Source organism: Mobula birostris, chromosome 10 (genome assembly GCF_030028105.1).
Source record: "Mobula birostris isolate sMobBir1 chromosome 10, sMobBir1.hap1, whole genome shotgun sequence".
Lineage (NCBI taxonomy): Eukaryota > Metazoa > Chordata > Chondrichthyes > Myliobatiformes > Myliobatidae > Mobula > Mobula birostris.
Window position 1 is genome coordinate 145,800,254 of NC_092379.1, and position 17,483 is coordinate 145,817,736.

Below are 17,483 nucleotides of genomic sequence, written 5' to 3' on the forward strand. Positions count from 1 at the left end.
CTTCTCCCACTGTGGCCTGTGGGTGGGAATTGAGGGAAAGAAATGAGGGAGAGGGTAAGGATAGGAATGCAGGGAATTGAGGGAGAGGGTGGGAATGGGAATGGAGTGATTTGAGAGAGAGGATGAGGATGGGAATGGTAGAAGTTGAGGGTGAAGATTGAGGATGGGAATGAAGGAAATTGAGGGACAAGGTGAGGATGGTGGTTCTGGAGAATTGGGAGGGAAGGAGTAATAGTTTAAGACCTTATTCCCTGGAGCATAGGAGATTGAGAGGAGAATTTATAGAGGTGTACAAATTATCAGGGGTACAGACTGGGTAAACTACAGTTGAATGAGACTACAACCAGAGGTCATGGCTTAAGGGTGAAAGGTGAAAAGTTTAAGGGGAACATGAGGGGAATCTTCTTCACTCAAAGGGTAGTGAGAGTAGAACAATCTGCCAGCATAAGTAGATCTGGGTTCAACTGGAGTGCCACACAGTCTGAATTTGTCTGTACATTCCTTCCCGTGACTGTGTGGGTTTCCTCCAGATGCCCCCACCCACCCATCCAGCATCCTCTCCAGATGCCCCACCCACCCATCCAGCATTCCCTTCAGGTGCCCCCACCCATCCATCCAGCATTCCCTCTAGGTGCCCCCACCCACCCATCCAGCATCCCCTCCAGATGTCCCCACCCACCCATCCAGCATCCTCTCCAGATGCCCCCACCTACCCATTCAGCATTCTCCTTGAGTTTCTACCATCTGGCAGGGGAGTCCAATGTATAAAAACAAGAACAGTCAGGATGGGAAGCAGTTTCCTCCCTCAGGCCATTAGGCTTCTGAACCCACTGTCACATCGCATTCAAAGTGTACTGGTTAATCTAATATATGCACTTTATTTTGTTTATTTATGCATTGTAGATTTTATCCTTACTCTCTGTTATGTGTACTATTGTGCTTTACACCTTGGTCTGGAGAAACGTAGTCTCATTTGATGGTATAGATGTATGTAGTCAAATGACAATAAACTTGAATTGACGTCCTCTTTCAGCCCAAAGACGTACCGGTTAGTAGGTTAATTGGTCATTGTGATTGGGCTGGAATTAAACAGGTGGGTTTGAGGATGCTGCAGCTCTTTGGACCAGCAGAGCCTGCTGCAGGATAATTTACAAGAAGTTTGGAAGTATACGAGTGGGAAGGATATGGAGGGTGCGGGGTGATGGGAATGGGCAGAACAACATTTTGTCACAAATTAATGAGCCAAAGAGTCTGACTCTGTGCTGTCGTGTTCCATGACTCTGTTTGGTCCCCAAACAGAGAATGACCAAATTAAAGTGAGGTGGAAACGAGACAAGTAACACATACACAAAAACATGGCGTACTTGTTTCCACTGAGGATATACATAATGCACATTAGGACCAGGAGAGGCCACTTGGCCCATCCAGCCTGTTCCACCCTTCAATAAGTATGTCTTAATGCATTCTGTCTCCCTCCAGTAACCCAGTTCTTGTCATCTTTATGAATTTTTATTTAGAGATATAGTGCAGAACCAGCTTTTCTGGCCCAACAGGAAGACAAGACTACAGCAATATTTGGCCTATGGGTTTCTGATGTACTGAATGTGCTAATTTGAGGAGCTGAGATACAGTTAGTTAATCCAATGGCTAAGTGAAGAGTCATCCCTTGCTGGACACTAATGAAGATGAAAATATTAGAGTGATGTGGAGAGGATGTTTCCTATAGTGGGGGAGTCTAGGACCAGAGGGTGCAGCCTCAGAACAGAGTGATGTCCATTTAGAAGAGAAATGAGAAGAAATTCTTTAGCCGGCGAGTGGTGATTCTGTGGAATTCATTGCCACAAACGGCTGTGGAGGCTAAGTCATTGAATATATTTAAAGCGGAGGTTGATAGGTTCTTGATTAGTTAGAGCCAAAGTTCTCTCTAACTTGTAATGAGCAGTGTGCTCAAAAATCTTGTGCTATGCAACTTTTTGCATGGTGACAACATGTGCGCACTGAATTTTATATACATATAGAGGTATTCATTTTAACAGCTAGCAAAACACTGCCAATAAGAGCATTGAAACATTGATTTCCTCTGGGTTTGATTGTTTTTGCTCTCGTTCGTCTGCACTCTCACAAAACATATGTAGCAGGCCTATAGTGAGTAATGAAAGATTTCTCACCAGAGCTTTTGCAATTTGCTTGCTAAATGACGCTTTAAAACATTTCCAAATACCACTCCACTTCTTCCCACTTGCAAATTCTCCAGCAATTTTTGCATCATGACAATACACACAGGTAACACCAGTTTCTGTATTGTACGTAAGTATTTGTCATTACTGCACATTCCTGATCTCATGAGCTTTTGGTGTAGCAGTTTCTCCTGCTTCATTAAGCAATTCCGCTTTAAACAAACGAGCAGTTATTAAGCATCACATCCTTCGCTTCTTTGAAATTAGACATAGAAAATCAATAACTTCTTCAATAAAAATGGTATAATTAAGCCCGTTGTCAACAGCTTCCACATCAGAAATCAGAAAAGGAAATGTGATTGTTTACGATCGTGAGATATACTTCACAGGCCAACAAGGTAAAGGTTGGCAACCTTTCATGCACTGTTTAAATCTCTTTGTGCGCTAGTGCCAAAAGATGTGAATGCATGCACCTTAGAGGGAACATCTCTCAGGGCATGAAAGGTTACGAGGAGAAGGCAGGAGAATAGGATTGAGAGGGATAATATATCAGCCATGATGGAATGGCAGAGCAGACTTGGTGGGCAGAATGGCTTAAACCTGCTCCTCTGTCTTACGGTCTAAGATTTGAGCAGGTCATGGATTGATTGGACGGTTTCAGCTGTGACTGTTCCAGGCAATGAGACCATGAAACAGGCTAGAATATTGTACCTAAAGCACTGTAAAGTCTCAAGAGGCAATAAAATGTCCTTTGTTGGTATATGTTGACATACATACTGATAATCTCCTGTGATGTACCCGTGCACAACTACATATTGATTAAATAACAGCACGCGCTCCGGAAATGGCTTTCACATTGGTTGGGGGGGCGGGGAGAGAGAGAGAGAGGGAGAGAGAGGGAGAGAGAGAGCGCACGCGCAATGGGTCATAATGGTGAAGCACCTTCAATTACTCCAAAAGACTGAGGTTTGGTAAAATACTGAAAGGCTTTTATTCGCTGTACAATACGACCTCCACAGTGAGTGTCTGCCCCCGGACTGAGGGGGAGGGGCAAGGCGAACACCTTTATACAGGACTCTGTGGGAGGAGCCACAGGGGCAGTCAGCAGAGGGCTGTGTCCAGACAGGTAACCCAGTTACAACATATATACATGGTTTACCACAGATGGGTGAGCAGTTCATCAGATGTTATTAGTCTCTTCGTTTCCTTGAATGCTTTTTCACATCTTTCTGGCTATTCCCACTTTGCTCCTGTTTGTAACAGTGAGTTCAATGGATGCACTAAGTGCGATGTTACTCCACTATTTAAGAAGGGTGGGAGGCAGCAGAAAGGAAACTATAAACCTGCTAGCCGGACATCAGTGGTTGGGAAGTTGTTGGAATCGATTGTTTAGGATGAGATTACGGAGTACCTGGAGGCACATGACAAGATGGGCCAAAACCTGCACGGCTTCCTGAAAGGAAAATCCTGCCTGACTAACCTACTGCAATTCTTTGAGGAAATTGCAAGCAGGGTAGACAAAGGAGATGCAGTAGATATGGTGTACTTGGATTTTCAGAAGGCCTTTGACAAGGTGCCGCACATGAGGCTGCTTAGCAAGATAAGAGCTTATGGAATTACAGGGAAGTTACTAGCATGGGTGGAGCACTGGCTGATTGGCACAAAACAGAGTGGGAATGAAGGAATCCTATTCTGGCTGGGTTGGTGTTGGGACGGCGGCTTTTTACGATGTATGGCAATGATTTGGACTATGGGATTAATGGATTTGTGGCCAAATTTGCCAATGATACAAAGATAGGTGGAGGAGTGGGTAGTGTTGAGGAAATAGAGAGCCTGCAGAAAGACTTAGATAGTTTAGGGGAATGGGCAAAGAAGTGGCAAATGAAATACAATGTTGGAAAGTGTATGGTCATGCACTTTGGTGGAGGAAATAAACAGGCAGATTATTATCTAGATGGGGAGTGAATTCAAAATGCAGAAATGCAAAGGGACTTGGGAGTCCTTGTGCAGGATACCCTAAAGGTTAACCTCCAGGTTAAGTTGGTGGTGAAGAAGAAGGTAAAGCAATGTTGGCATTCACTTCTAGAGGTATAGAATATAAGAGCAGGGATGTGATGTTGAGGCTCTATAAGGTGCTCGTGAGACCACACTTGGAGTATTCTGTGCAGTTTTGGGCTCCTTATTTTAGAAAGGATATACTGACATTGGAGAGGGTTCAGAGAAGGTTCACAAGAATGATTCCAGGAATGAAAGGATTACCATATGAGGAACATCTGGCAGCTCTTGGGCTGTATTCCCTGGAGTTCAGGAGAGTGAGGGAGAATCTCATAGAAACATTCCGAATGTTAAAAGGCCTGAACAGATTAGATATGGCAAAGTTATTTCCCATGGTAATGGATTCTAGGGCAAGAGGGCACGACTTCAGGATTGAAGGACATCCACTTAGAATGGAGATGAGGAGAAATTACTTTAGTCAGAGGGTGGTAAATCTGTGGAATTTGTTGCCACAAGCGACTGTGGAGGCCAAGTCACTGGGTGCATTTAAGGCAGAGATAGATAGGTTCTTGATTAGCCAGGGCATCAAAGGGTATGGGGAGAAGGCAGGGTATTGAGGATGACTGGAAGAATTGGATCAGCCCATGATTGAATGGCGGAGCAGACTTGATGGGCCAAATGGCCTGCTTCTGCTCCTATATCTTATGGTCTTATGGTCTTAAGAAGCAGAGGAGCTTTTTTTGCTCCTCTGCGTTGTTCATATTACAACACAGTTCCACCCTCTCGATACACAGCTCCCAGCCTTTATTGGCACTATCAAATTCACCAATTTCCCCAACTGAAGCTATCGCCACGTTATTATCACTTTAAATTCAGCGTGTCTTTCACTGTGTACTACGCTGTATTCACGCCTTTGTTTGTGTCTGTGAGGGCTTTCTTGTGCTGTTTAACTCTCATTCTTTTATTGTTTTGTCTTGTACCTGTCAGCACATTTTGTGATATTTTCTGACATTCAGGTTCATACTCATCACCAATTTGTTGTGTCTCTGCACAACTACAGTGCCTATAAAATATATTCCCACCACCACCCCCCCACCGCCCAGAAGTTTTCATGTTTTATTTTTAGTTCACAACATTGAATCACAGTGGATTTAATTTGGCTTTTCTGACACTGATCAACAGAAAAAGCCTCTTTCGTGTCAAAGTGAAAACAGATCTCTACAAAGTGATCTAAATTAATTACAAATATATAACACAACATAATTGGTTGTCTAAGTATTCACCCCCTTTATTATGACACACCAAATCATCACTGGAGCAGCCAGTTGATTTTGGAAGTCACATAATTCGTTAAATGGAGATACGTTTTTGGAGACCTGTGTGCAGTCAAAGTATTTCAATTGACTGTAGTAAATGTACGCCTGTGTCTGGAAGGTCCAACTGCTGGTAAGTCAATTTCCTGGCAAAATCTACAACATGAAGACAAAAGAGCACTCCAAGGAACTCTGGAAAAAAGTTTATTGAAAAGCACAGGTCAGGAGATGAATACAAGAAAATTTCCAAGTCACTGAATCTCCTTTGGAATACAGTTAAGTCAATCATCAAGAAATGGAAAGAATATGGCACAGCTGTAAATCTGTTTACATTAACGATCTGGAACTATATTAATGATCTGGTAGAGGGGACCAAGTGTAGTGTACCTAAGTTTGCTGATGATACTAAATTGAGTGGAAAAACAAATTGTGCAGAGGATATGGAGAGTCTGCAGAGAGATATAGATAGGTTAAGTGAGTGAACAACGGTCTGGCAGATGGAGTACAATGTTGGTAAATACACTGTTGGCCACTTTAAAAGGAAAAATGAAAGAGCAGATTATTACTTAAATAGTAAAAAAAAATTGCAGCCCGCTGCTATGCAAAGGGACTTGGGAGTGTTTGTGCATGAATCACAAAAGTTTGGTTTGCAGGAGCAGCAGGCTATCGAGATGGCAAATAGAATGTTGGCCTTCATTGCCAGAAGGGTTGAATTTAAGAGCAGGGAGGTTATGCTGCAACTGCACAGCGTACTGGTGAGGCCACATCTGAAGTACTGCGTACAGTTCTGGTCTCCTTGCTTGAGGAAGGATACACTGGCTTTGGAGGTGGTGCAGAGGAGGTTCACCAGGTTGATTCCAGAGATGAGGGGTTAGACTATGAGGAGAGATTGAGTTGTCTGGGACTGTACTCACTGGAATTCAGAAGAATGAGAGGAGATCTTATTAAAACATGTAAAATTATGAAAAGTATAGATGAGATAGAGACAGGAAAGTTGTTCCCATTGGTAGGTGAGTCTAGAACCAGGAGGCATAGCCTCAATATTTGAACATAGAACATAGAATAGTACAACACAGTACAGGCCCTTCAGCCCACAATTTTGTGCTGACCCTCAAACCCTGCCTCCCATATAAGCCCCCACCTTAAATTCCTTCATATACCTGTCTAGTAGTCTCTTAAACTTCACTAGTGTACCTGCCTCCACCACTGACTCAGGCAGTGCATTCCACACACCAGCCACTCTCTGAGTAAAATACCCTCCTCTAATATCCCCCTTGAACTTCCTACCCCTTACCTTAAAGCCATGTCCCATGAGGGAGTAAATTTAGGACAGAGATGAGGAAGAACTACTTTTCCTAGAGAATGGTGAATCTGTGGAATCCTCTACTTAATGAGGGCTACCTCAGTATATTTAAGACAAGGTTGGATAGATTTTTGCATAGCAGAGGAATGAAGGGTTATGGGGAAAAGGTGGAGATGAGTCCATGGCCAGATCGGCCATGATCTTATTGAATGGCGGGGCAGTCTTGAAGAGTCAGGTGGCCTTCTCCTGCTTCTATTTCTTATGTTCTGCCTAGCAGGCCATCCTCAAAAACAACTCTGGAGGAGATGCAGGCTTCAGTGGCTGAGATGGAAGAGACTGTATATACACCAACTGTTGCCTGGGTACTTCACCAGTCTCAGCTTTATGGGAGAGTGGCAAAGAGAAAGTCACTGTTGAAAAACTCACATGAAATCTCAGCAAGAGTTTGCCAGAAGGCATGTGGGAGACTCTGAAGTCAGCTGGAAGAAGGTTCTATGGTCTGATGAATCCAAAATTGAGCTTTTTGGCTATCAGACTAAACGATCTGTTTGGCATAAGCTAAACATCGCATATCATCAAAAACACACCAATCCCTACTGTGAAGCATGATGTTGGCTGCATCATGCGGTGGAGATGCTTCACTGCAGCAGGCTCTGGAAGGCTTGTGAAGGTAGAGGGTAAAATGAATGCAGCAAAATACAGGGAAATCCTGGAGGAAAACCTGATGCAGTTTGCAAGAGAACTGCAACGTGGTACAAGATTTGTTTTCCAGCAAGACAATGACCCCAATCATAAAGCCAAAGCTACACAGGAATGGCTTAAAAGCAACAAAGTTAATGTCCTGGAGTGGCCAAGTCAGAGTCCAGACTTCATCCAATTGAGAACTTGTGGCTGGACTTGAAAAGAGCTGTTCACTCATGATCCCCATGCAATCTGACAAAGCTTGAGCAGTTTTGTAAAGAAGAGTGGGAAAAAATTACTGTGTTCAAATGTGCTAAGCTGGTAGAGACCTATCCACACAGACTCGAGGCTGTAATTGTTGTCAAAGGTGCATCTACTAAATACTGACTTGAAGGTGGTGAATACTTATGCAATCAATTATTTTGTGTTTTATATTTGTAATTAATTTTGATCACTTTGTAGAGATCTGTTTTCACTTTGACACGAAAAAGTCCTTTTGATCAGTGTCAAAAAAACGAAATTAAATTCACTGTGGGTTAATGTTGTAAAACAACAAAACATGAGAAAGTAAGGAGGCATGAGATCCAAGGGGACCTTGCTTTGTAGATCTAGAACTGGTTTGCACACAGAAGGCAAAGAGTGGTTGTAGACAGGTCATATTCCACATGGAGGTCAGTGACCTGTGGTGTACCTCAGGGATCTGTTCTAGGACCCTCACTCTTCATGATTTTTATAAATCACCTGGATGAAGAAGTGGAGGGATGGGTTAGTAAATTTGCAGATGACATAAAGATTGGGGATGTTGTGGATAGTGTGGAGGGCTGTCAGAGGTTACAGCGGGATATTGATAGGATGTAAAACTGGGCTGAAAAGTGGCAGATGGAGTTCAACCCAGATAAGTGTGAGGTGGTTCATTTTGGTAGGTCAAATATGATGGCAGAATATAGTATTAATGGTAAGACTCTTGGCAGTGTGGAGGATCAGAGGGATCTTGGGGTCCGAGTTCATAGGACACTCATAGCTGCTATGCAGGTTGACTGTGTGGTTAAGAAGGCATACGGTGCATTGGCCTTCATCAATCATGGGATTGAGTTTAGGAGCCAAGAGGTAATGTTGCAGCTAAATAAGTCACTGGTCAGAGCCCACTTGGAGTACTGTGCTCAGTTCTGGTCGCCTCATTATAGGAAGGACGTGGAAATCATAGAAAGGGTGCAGAGGAGACTTACAAGGATGTTGCCTGGATTGGGGAGCATGCCGTAGGAGAATAGGTTGAGTGAACTCGGCCTTTTCTCCTTGGAGCGACAGAGGATGAGAGGTGACCTGATAGAGGTGTGTAAGATGATAAGAGGCATTGATTATGTGGATAGTCAGAGGGTTTTTCTTAGGGCTGAAATGGCTAGAGTGAGAGGGCACAGTTTTAAGGTGCTTGGAAGTAGGTACAGAGGAGATGTCAGGGTTAAGTTTTTTACGCAGAGAGTGGTGAGTGTATGGAATGGGCTGCCGGCGGCAGCGGTGGAAGTGGATACGGTAGGGTCTTTTAAGAGACTCCTGAATAGGTACATAGAACTTAGAAAATTAGAGGGCTATGAGTAAGCCTAGGTAATTTCTAAGGTAAGGACAGCTTTGTGGGCCGAAGGGTCTGTATTGTGCTGTAGGTTTTCTAAGTTTCTATGAAAACTTTCAAGGGGGGGGTGAATACTTTTTATATGCACTGTACATATTAATTAAATAAAAACACACATGCGAGGAGTAGCTTTAACTGGTGTATTCACATTGCAGCGAGAGAGTGAGAGAGAACAATGCACATGCATAGACAACAGATCAATCTGAAATGCTATGTTGGTGGGGAGGGTCATTGCTGTAAAAGAAATGGATACATTGCAGATGCTGGAAATCTTGAACAACACACATAAATTGCTGAAAGAAATCAACAAGTCAGACAGCATCTATGGAGGGGAATAAACAGTCAACATTTCAGTCCAAGGCCCTTTATCAGGACTGGAAAGGAAGGGAGAAGATACCAGAATTAGAAGGTGGGGTTGGGAAGGAGTGCAAACTGGCAGGTGATAAGTGAGACCAGGTGAGGGAGGAGCGGTGAAGTTACAGACTGGGAGGTGATAGGTGGAGAGGTAAAGGGTTGAAGAACAAATCTGATAGGACAGGAGAGTGGACCATGGGTAAAAAAGGTAGGAAGTTAAGAGGAGAGGAAGCAGAGGGATGTGATGGGCAGGTGAGGAGAAGAGAAGAGGGAAGAGGGTAACCAAAGTGGGGAATGGAATAATAGAGCAGGAAGGGGGAGAAATTACTAGAAGTTAGAGAAATCAATGTTCATGCCATCAGGTTGGAGGCTACTCAGACAAAATATGAGGTGTTGCTCATCCAATCTGAGTGTGGCCTCATCATGGCAGTAGTGGAGGCCATGGGTGGACACAGAATGAGAATGGGAAGTTGAATTGAAATGGGTTACCACCAGGAAATTCCATCTTTGTGGCAGACAGAGCAAAGGTACCCAATGAGATGGTCCTCCAATCTGTGTCTGGAATCACCGATGTTGAGGAAGCCACAGTGGGAGCACTGAACACAGATGATCCTAGAATCTACTTCTACCCTGATTCACATCATGAGTTTTGCTTTTGAAATTTGAAGGCCTATCTTAGCAACATTCTTTGCCTGCTATAATTCCTGGATTGTGTGTTCAGTGAAGAGAGCAGAGGATAAATTTCTACCTTCTCTTGCCTGGCTCAGACAAGTTAAGAAGACATTAAAACACCAGACAACTTTGTCACTCAAATCCAGGGGAAGTAGGCAGTTTATCAAGCCGAGGACCAGTCTGGCTTGCTGCCCTGTGCAGCTTTTAGCTGGCAGTCTGGTCAGCGAGCAAGGAAGGTCTCAGCAATAAACACAAAATGGATATTTTATAACTCATCATGGTTGAGTGAGAGTTCTGCCTCCTGATTAAGTAGGAGAATTTGCATTTCTATCATGTTTCTCTTGACCTCTGGAGGTCCCAACATGATTTACAGTCGATTTTTTTGAAGTGTATTCACTGCTGTAATGTTCTGACCCATCTCAGAGATCAGTACAAAGGGGCAACCAAAACGTCCAAACATTTGTTAGAACACTGACATTTTTTCACTAAACTGTTTCTTCCATGTTCAAGTTGAAGTGCAAGTTCAGTTTATTGTCATTCAACTGTACACATGTACACCACCAAACAAAACAATGTTCATCCTGACCAAGGTGCACAACACAGTACATAGAACTCACACAATTATACCACAAATAATCTAATCTAATGGCTCCGTCTGTCTAAGTAGACAACGGATGCACCCGGTTTTCCGGGTCGCAGACCTGGGCGATGAATAAAGAGATCCTGGGCTGCCCAGACATCAAGATAGTCATACTTTATTGATCCCAAGATCCCCCTCTCAGCCTCGCGGATGTGGTCCGAAAGAATGTGAAGCAGTACATTTGGCATCAGCTTGGCTGCAGGAGCTGCCGGGAGGTGACGTGAAACATCATCCAACCGCCTTAGGGGCTCCACTCCGGATTTGTGTAGGGTTTACTCCTCAGCCTTCTCTTCTCCCGAAGATACCCACAAGGCAGTGGGATCTGTAACCCTGGATAGGGGCCCATACTGGGTACTGTCAGCCGGAGCCAGCTGAGCCCGGGACTCGTGTAAGGCAGGGTCGTCACCCCCTGTAGTAGTGACATATGGAGCCACTTCCCACTACCTAACTCGGCGGGGGGGGGGGGGGGGCGGGGGGCAGGGCGCATAACTACCACAAATAAATTAACAAATAACAAGGTGCATATACGATACAAGTTGTTAGCAGTGTGGGATGGTCATGAAAACTGTCAGCACATCACAGGTACCTCTGGTACAGGAAGTGCATTGTGGATCAATTTGCTTCAAACTTCACCGAGAAGTGAACAAGAAGGAAACAAGAAAGACTGCATAACACACAACCCCCTCACTGCAGCCAGAAAGCTGTAGCTGTAGCTCCATTTCCTTGTTAAATCCCTTGGTGTGATATTTGATTCCACCTTTAAGTTTGACAAGCAACTTAATGCAGTAGTAAAAGCCAGTTTTTTCCAGCTTCGTACTAAGCAGTTTCTCTCTTCCAAAGATCTCGAGAAAGTCATCCACGCCCTTATATCCTCCCGCTTGGACTACTCCAACTCCCTGTATACTGGGATTAGTCAGTCATCCCTATCCCGCCTGCAACTGGTCCAGAATGCCGCAGCCAGGCTCCTGACAGGTGCCCGGAAGAGGGACCACATTACTTCTATCCTGGCCTCTCTCCACTGGCTGCCAGTACGGTCCATAATTAATTTTAAGGTTCTCCTGTTTGCTTATAAAGCCCTAAATAGGCTGGATCCCCCTTGTATCACAGACCTTCTAACCCCTTATTCTACTTCCAGGTCCCTCAGGCCGGCTGACTTGGGGCTCCTGGCTGTCCTGCAATCTGAACTTAAGCTCAGGGGTGACCATGCCTTTGCTGTTGTAGCCCCTAGACTGTGGAACAGTTTTCCCCTCCCTATCAGATCTGCCCCCTCCATCGACTCTTTTAAATCCAGGATCAAACCTTACTTTTATTCACTAGTGTTTGAATCCCCCTGATGCGGCTGATTTTTGGCTTGTGCCTAGGCCCTTGCATTGTTTATTTTGTGCCTATAAGCTGTTTGCCTTGTTGGTTATGTCTGTGTTTCTCATATTTGTGATTTTAGCTTTTCTGCTCTGATCTGTACAGCACTTCGGTCAATGTGGGTTGTTTTTAAATGTGCTATATAAATAAATTTGACTTGACATTCACACGGTAGCACAGTGCTTTTCGGTGCCAGCAGTCAGGGTTCAATCCCTGCTGCTGTCTGTAACACGTTTGTATATTCTCCACGTGACTGTGTGCGTTTCCGCTGGGTGCTCTGGATTCCTCCCACATTGCAAAAATATACTAGTTAGAGTTGGTCAGTTCTGGAAAGGCTATGTTGGAGCAGGAAGCATAGAGACACTGCTGGCACAGCCTCCGAATGTGTTGGTTGTTCACACTAATGATGCTTTTCTTCCTGTCTTTTTCAATCTTTTTATTAGTTTCATAAAAATAAACATAACATGGTAATGGTACAAAGTTATTGGGAATAATTGTTATAATTAGCATAAGTAATTGTAAAGCTAGTTGACACTTAAGTGATAAAACTCCCAATCATATAGGATACAGATGAACTATATAAAACATTAAAAAAATCTAAAAATCATGAAAAAAGAAAAAAAATTATAACCCCCCCAAAAAAACTAATCTAAACAGAATTAATCAACTAAACTAAAAAAAGACATGGGCTGTTTTGTAACATGATAAAAAAAGAGAAAACCTTAGTGTCGACTCCATTCCTCTCAACCAACACTACAGAGAAGTAAAATAAGTTTGGAAATGGTCAAATTACATCATATAAAAATGTTGAATAAATGGCCTCCAAGCCTTTTCGAATTTAAAAGAGGGGTCATAAACAACACTTCTAATTTTTTTCCAAATTTAAACACAGCATAGTTTGAGAAAACCAATGAAATGCGGTAGGAGGATTAATCTCTTTCCAATTCAGCAAAATGGATCTTCCAGCCATTAAAGTAAGAAATGCAATCATCTGACGAGCTGAAGAGATTAAATGATTTGACTCTATCATTGGTAACCCAAAAATAGCAGTAATTGGGTGAGGTTGTAAGTCTATATTCAAAACTGTTGAGATAATATCAAAAATATCTTTCCAATATTTTTCCAACAAAGGACATGACCAAAACATGCAAGTTAAAGAAGCTATCTCAGTATGACATCTATCACATATAGGATTTATATAAGAGTAATAACGAGGTAATTTATCTTTGGACATACGAGCCCTGTGCACTACTTTAAACTGTATCAACGCATGTTTAGCACATATAGAGGATGAATTAACTAATTGAAGAATTTTTTCCCATTTTTCAATCAGTACAGTAATCTTAAGTTCTCTTTCCCAATCAGTTTTAATTGTATTAGATACATCAGGACACAAATTCATAATTGTATTATAAATAATTGCTACAACAGCTTTCTGAAAAAGATTTAAATCTAAATTTTTTTCCAAAATATCCATTGGATATAAATTTGGAAAATTAAGAGAAACAGTAATTAAAAAGTTTCTAACCTGTAGATATTTAAAAAAGTGTGATCTAGGCAAATTATATTTATTAGATAGTTGTTCGAAGGACATAAAACAATTATCCAAAAATAAATCACAAAATCGTACTATACCTTTGATTTTCCAATCTAAATAAGCTTGATCCATAGTGGAAGGTTGAAAAAAAGAAATTAGATATAATAGGACTTGCTAAAATAAATTGGTTCAACCCAAAAAATTTTCAAAATTGAAACTATATACGTAAAGAATGTTTAACTATTGGGTTATTCATTTGTTTATACAATGAATTTGGTTCAAGAGCCTGATGGTTGAAGAGTAATAACTGTTCCCGAACTGAAACAGTCATTCAATATTGAATATTCAAGATTGATTAATGTCATTTCCATTAAACAAATGTAAAGAAGAACAAAATATTTGTTACTCTGGATCTGATGCAACACAAAAAAATAAGATAAGGAACAAAATAATGATATTAAAAAGAAATAAATACACGTGCATAAGAGAGCATATACCTAGATTGAGTGTATGTCCATAAAGTGACATTCGACACAGGAGTGTCTGTACACATGGTGCCTGACAGGAAATGATAATGTACTGGTGGTTGGGGGTGTGGAGGGGAGGGTTAGGGGGTCATCATGATTAAAGGAAAATGTATCAAATTGACCCTGAGGGGGTAAATGGTTAAAAAATGGATAAAGAGGGAAAAAACTGCCATTCTGCTTTGTAATACTAATTGGGAACACCACGCTTGGTCTCTGTGTGGTAGTACTCAAATGCCAGATCTTTCAAAGGGACAATGATCCAAACAGAGACCTCACACTACAGCAACACTCTACAGGCCAGAGAAAGAAGGCTGGGGAGGCCACTTGGCCCCTCGAGTTTGTCCTACCATTCTGTAAAATGGCTAACCTCTCTACTCCATTTGTTATTATTTTATTTCATTTCAAGATTCTGCACAATAACTGGCCTTCCAGACCACCTTCAAGAACTCTTCAACTCATTCATGTGCCAGATATTCATTCTTTATTGATTTTTTATTATTAGTAGTAGTAGTAGTATTTTCTTCTCTTTCTTTTTGAATTTTCACAGTTTGTTTTTTTTTGCACATTATACATTGTGTTTCTTTGTATTTATTAAGTATGTCCACTAGAAAATGAATCTCAGGGTTGTATATGGTAACGTGTAAGTACTTTGATAATAAATTTACTTTGAACTTTGTTTAAGAGATTACTGGTTGATTTCTCAGACAGAATTTTCTCTTTCCACAGCTTTATTCAACCTCATACCGGTGGGTCTTCGTGTTGTTGCCATCCAAGGTGTGAAAACAGGTCTCTACCTGGCAATGAACAACGAGGGTTACCTTTACACATCAGTAAGTACTGAACACAGATGAATATATTAGCTTACCTTAGGAAACTGTTTAATGCACTAAATGGACTCACTGTAATTGAAATAGGCTTACAGTTAAGGTTTTTATTTCTCATAGATTGACATGACTGTCTTTTCAGCTCAGAATAATAATTACATTTTGTTAATCTACACAAGAAAGATGTGCCATTACTCTGTCCATTACCATTTCCTTCAAGATGTCATTCATCAGCTGCTGGGAAATTATTTGCCTTCAGTCACATTTTTGTTTCCACGGTACCAGTTTTCAATGAACCTGAATATCTTTGATCACATTTACTCCAGAACTGCAGATCTGCCCAGCCTCTATGTGATTTTTTTGGTAATGTTTCTTCCATGAATGCAGACGCAAAGGGCTTGATAAATTTCTCTGCCATTTCCTTATTCCCCAGTCTAACTTCTCCAGTCTCCGTGTGTAAGGTACCCAAGCTAACCTTAGCTGATCATTTCCTTTTTTATTATAGAGGACATTCACCAGGATGCTGCCTGGATTAGAGAGCATGTCTGATGAGGACAGGTTGAGTGAGCAGGGCTTTCCTCTTTGGAGCGAAAGAGGGTGAGGGGTGACATGATAGAGGTGTACAAGATGATAACAGGCATAGATCGAGTGGACAGCGGCACTTTCTTCCCTGGATAGAAATCCAAGACACACAATATTAAGGTGATTGAAGAAAATTATAGGGGGTGTCAGAGGTAAGTATTTTATACAGAGACTGGTGGGTGTATGGAATGTACTGCCAGGAGTGGTGGTAGAGGCCGATACATTAGGGACATTTTATGACACTCTTAGATAAGCACATGGATGATAGAAAAATGGAGGGGTATATGGGAGGGAAACAGCACAGTAAACAATAAACAGCTCACTGTCCTAGTAACAAGACCTTGGTGCTGACAGGGTATTCATTAGTCTCACAGTCTGAGGGAAGGAACTGTTCCCAGTTTGGCAGTCCCAGTCCTGATGCTCCTGTACCTCCTTCCTGACAGCAGTGGGTCAAAGGGATTGTGGGATGGGTGGTTGGGATCCTCCACAATTCTTTGGGCTCTTTGTCTGCAACGTTTCTGGTAAATGTCACAAGTAGTGGGGGTGGGAGACCCCGCTGATCCTCTCAGCGGTTTTCACTGTCCTCTGTAGGGTCTTGTAATCTGACGCTTTGCAGCTTCTGTACCACACTGTGATGCAGCCAGACGGGACACTCTTGATGCTCCTTTAGGAAGATGTTTGGATTGTGACGAGGAGCCTTGTACGCGTCAGTCTCCTAAGAAGGGTAGATGCTGCTGTGCCTTTTTGACAACAAATAACATCAAAGGTACCCATATGAAAATGACACATTTCGCATTTGACCATAAGTCATGGGAACAGAATTAGACCATTTGGCCCATCGAGTCAGCTCTACCATTCCACCATGGCTGATTTGTTATTCCTCTCAACCCCATTTCCTTGCCTTCTTTCTATAACATTTGATGCCCTGTCTAATCAAGAATCTATCAACCTCCACTTTAAATATATCCAATGTCTTGGCCTCCACTGCCACCTGCAACAATGAATTCCACAGATTTACCACACTCCGGCTAAAGAAATTCCTCCTCATCTCCATTCTAAATGGATGTCCCTCTATTCTGAGGCTGTGCCTAGATTCCCTCCCTATGGGAAACATCCTCTCCACATCAACTGTATCTAGGCCTTTCAATATTTGACAGGAATTTCCACAATTTACCATATTCTACCACATTCTGAATGTTCAGCCTTGGATAATTTGAACAGGAGTTCCAGGCTGATGGATGTAACCAACAACTTTATAAACTTTTCACAGAAAACTCCCTTCTTCTGTGAAATGTGTCAAGAGACGTAAAGCAGACTTTATATGTTGAATTAATTACAGAATTCAGAAACAGGTTTAGTATTACTGTCGTATATCGAGAAATTTACTGTTTTGCAGAAGCAGTACATTGCAATACATAATAATAAAAAGAACAACAAATTAAAAAGCGAAAAAAAAGAAAAAGAGGAGGTGAGGCAATGTACATGGGTTCATTATCGTTTCTGAAATTTGATGGTGAAAGGGAAGAAGCTGTTCCTGAAATCCTGAATTGAATTGAATTGAATTGAATTGACTTTATTTCTTACATCCTTCATATACATCAGGAGTAAAACTCTCTATGTTACGTCTCCGTCTAAATATGCAATGTGCAATTTATAGTAATTTATAATAAATAGTGTGTACAACTGGACAGTCAATATATAGAAATATAGTTGTGTCAGCGTGATATAATCAGTCTGGTGGCCTGGTGGAAGAAGCTGTCCCGGAGCCTGTTGGTCCTGGCTTTTATGCTGTGGTACCGTTTCCTGTATGGTAGCAGCTGGAACAGTTTGTGATTGGGGTGACATGGGTCCCCAATAATCCCTCAGACCCTTTTTACACACATATCTTGGTAAAT

The 17,483-nt window shown here is 42.0% G+C and overlaps 1 protein-coding gene across 4 annotated transcripts in view; it reads left to right on the forward strand.

The window, feature by feature from the left end:
- The window catches only part of fgf13a (fibroblast growth factor 13a), a 471,224-nt gene that overhangs the window by 396,445 nt on the left and 57,296 nt on the right, over nucleotides 1-17,483 (forward strand). For all 4 annotated transcript variants that reach the window (XM_072271062.1, XM_072271063.1, XM_072271064.1 and 1 more), the window contains one exon: nucleotides 14,909-15,012. In XM_072271062.1, coding sequence (XP_072127163.1) covers nucleotides 14,909-15,012 — 104 coding nt within the window. The remainder of the gene's footprint in view (nucleotides 1-14,908; nucleotides 15,013-17,483) is intronic.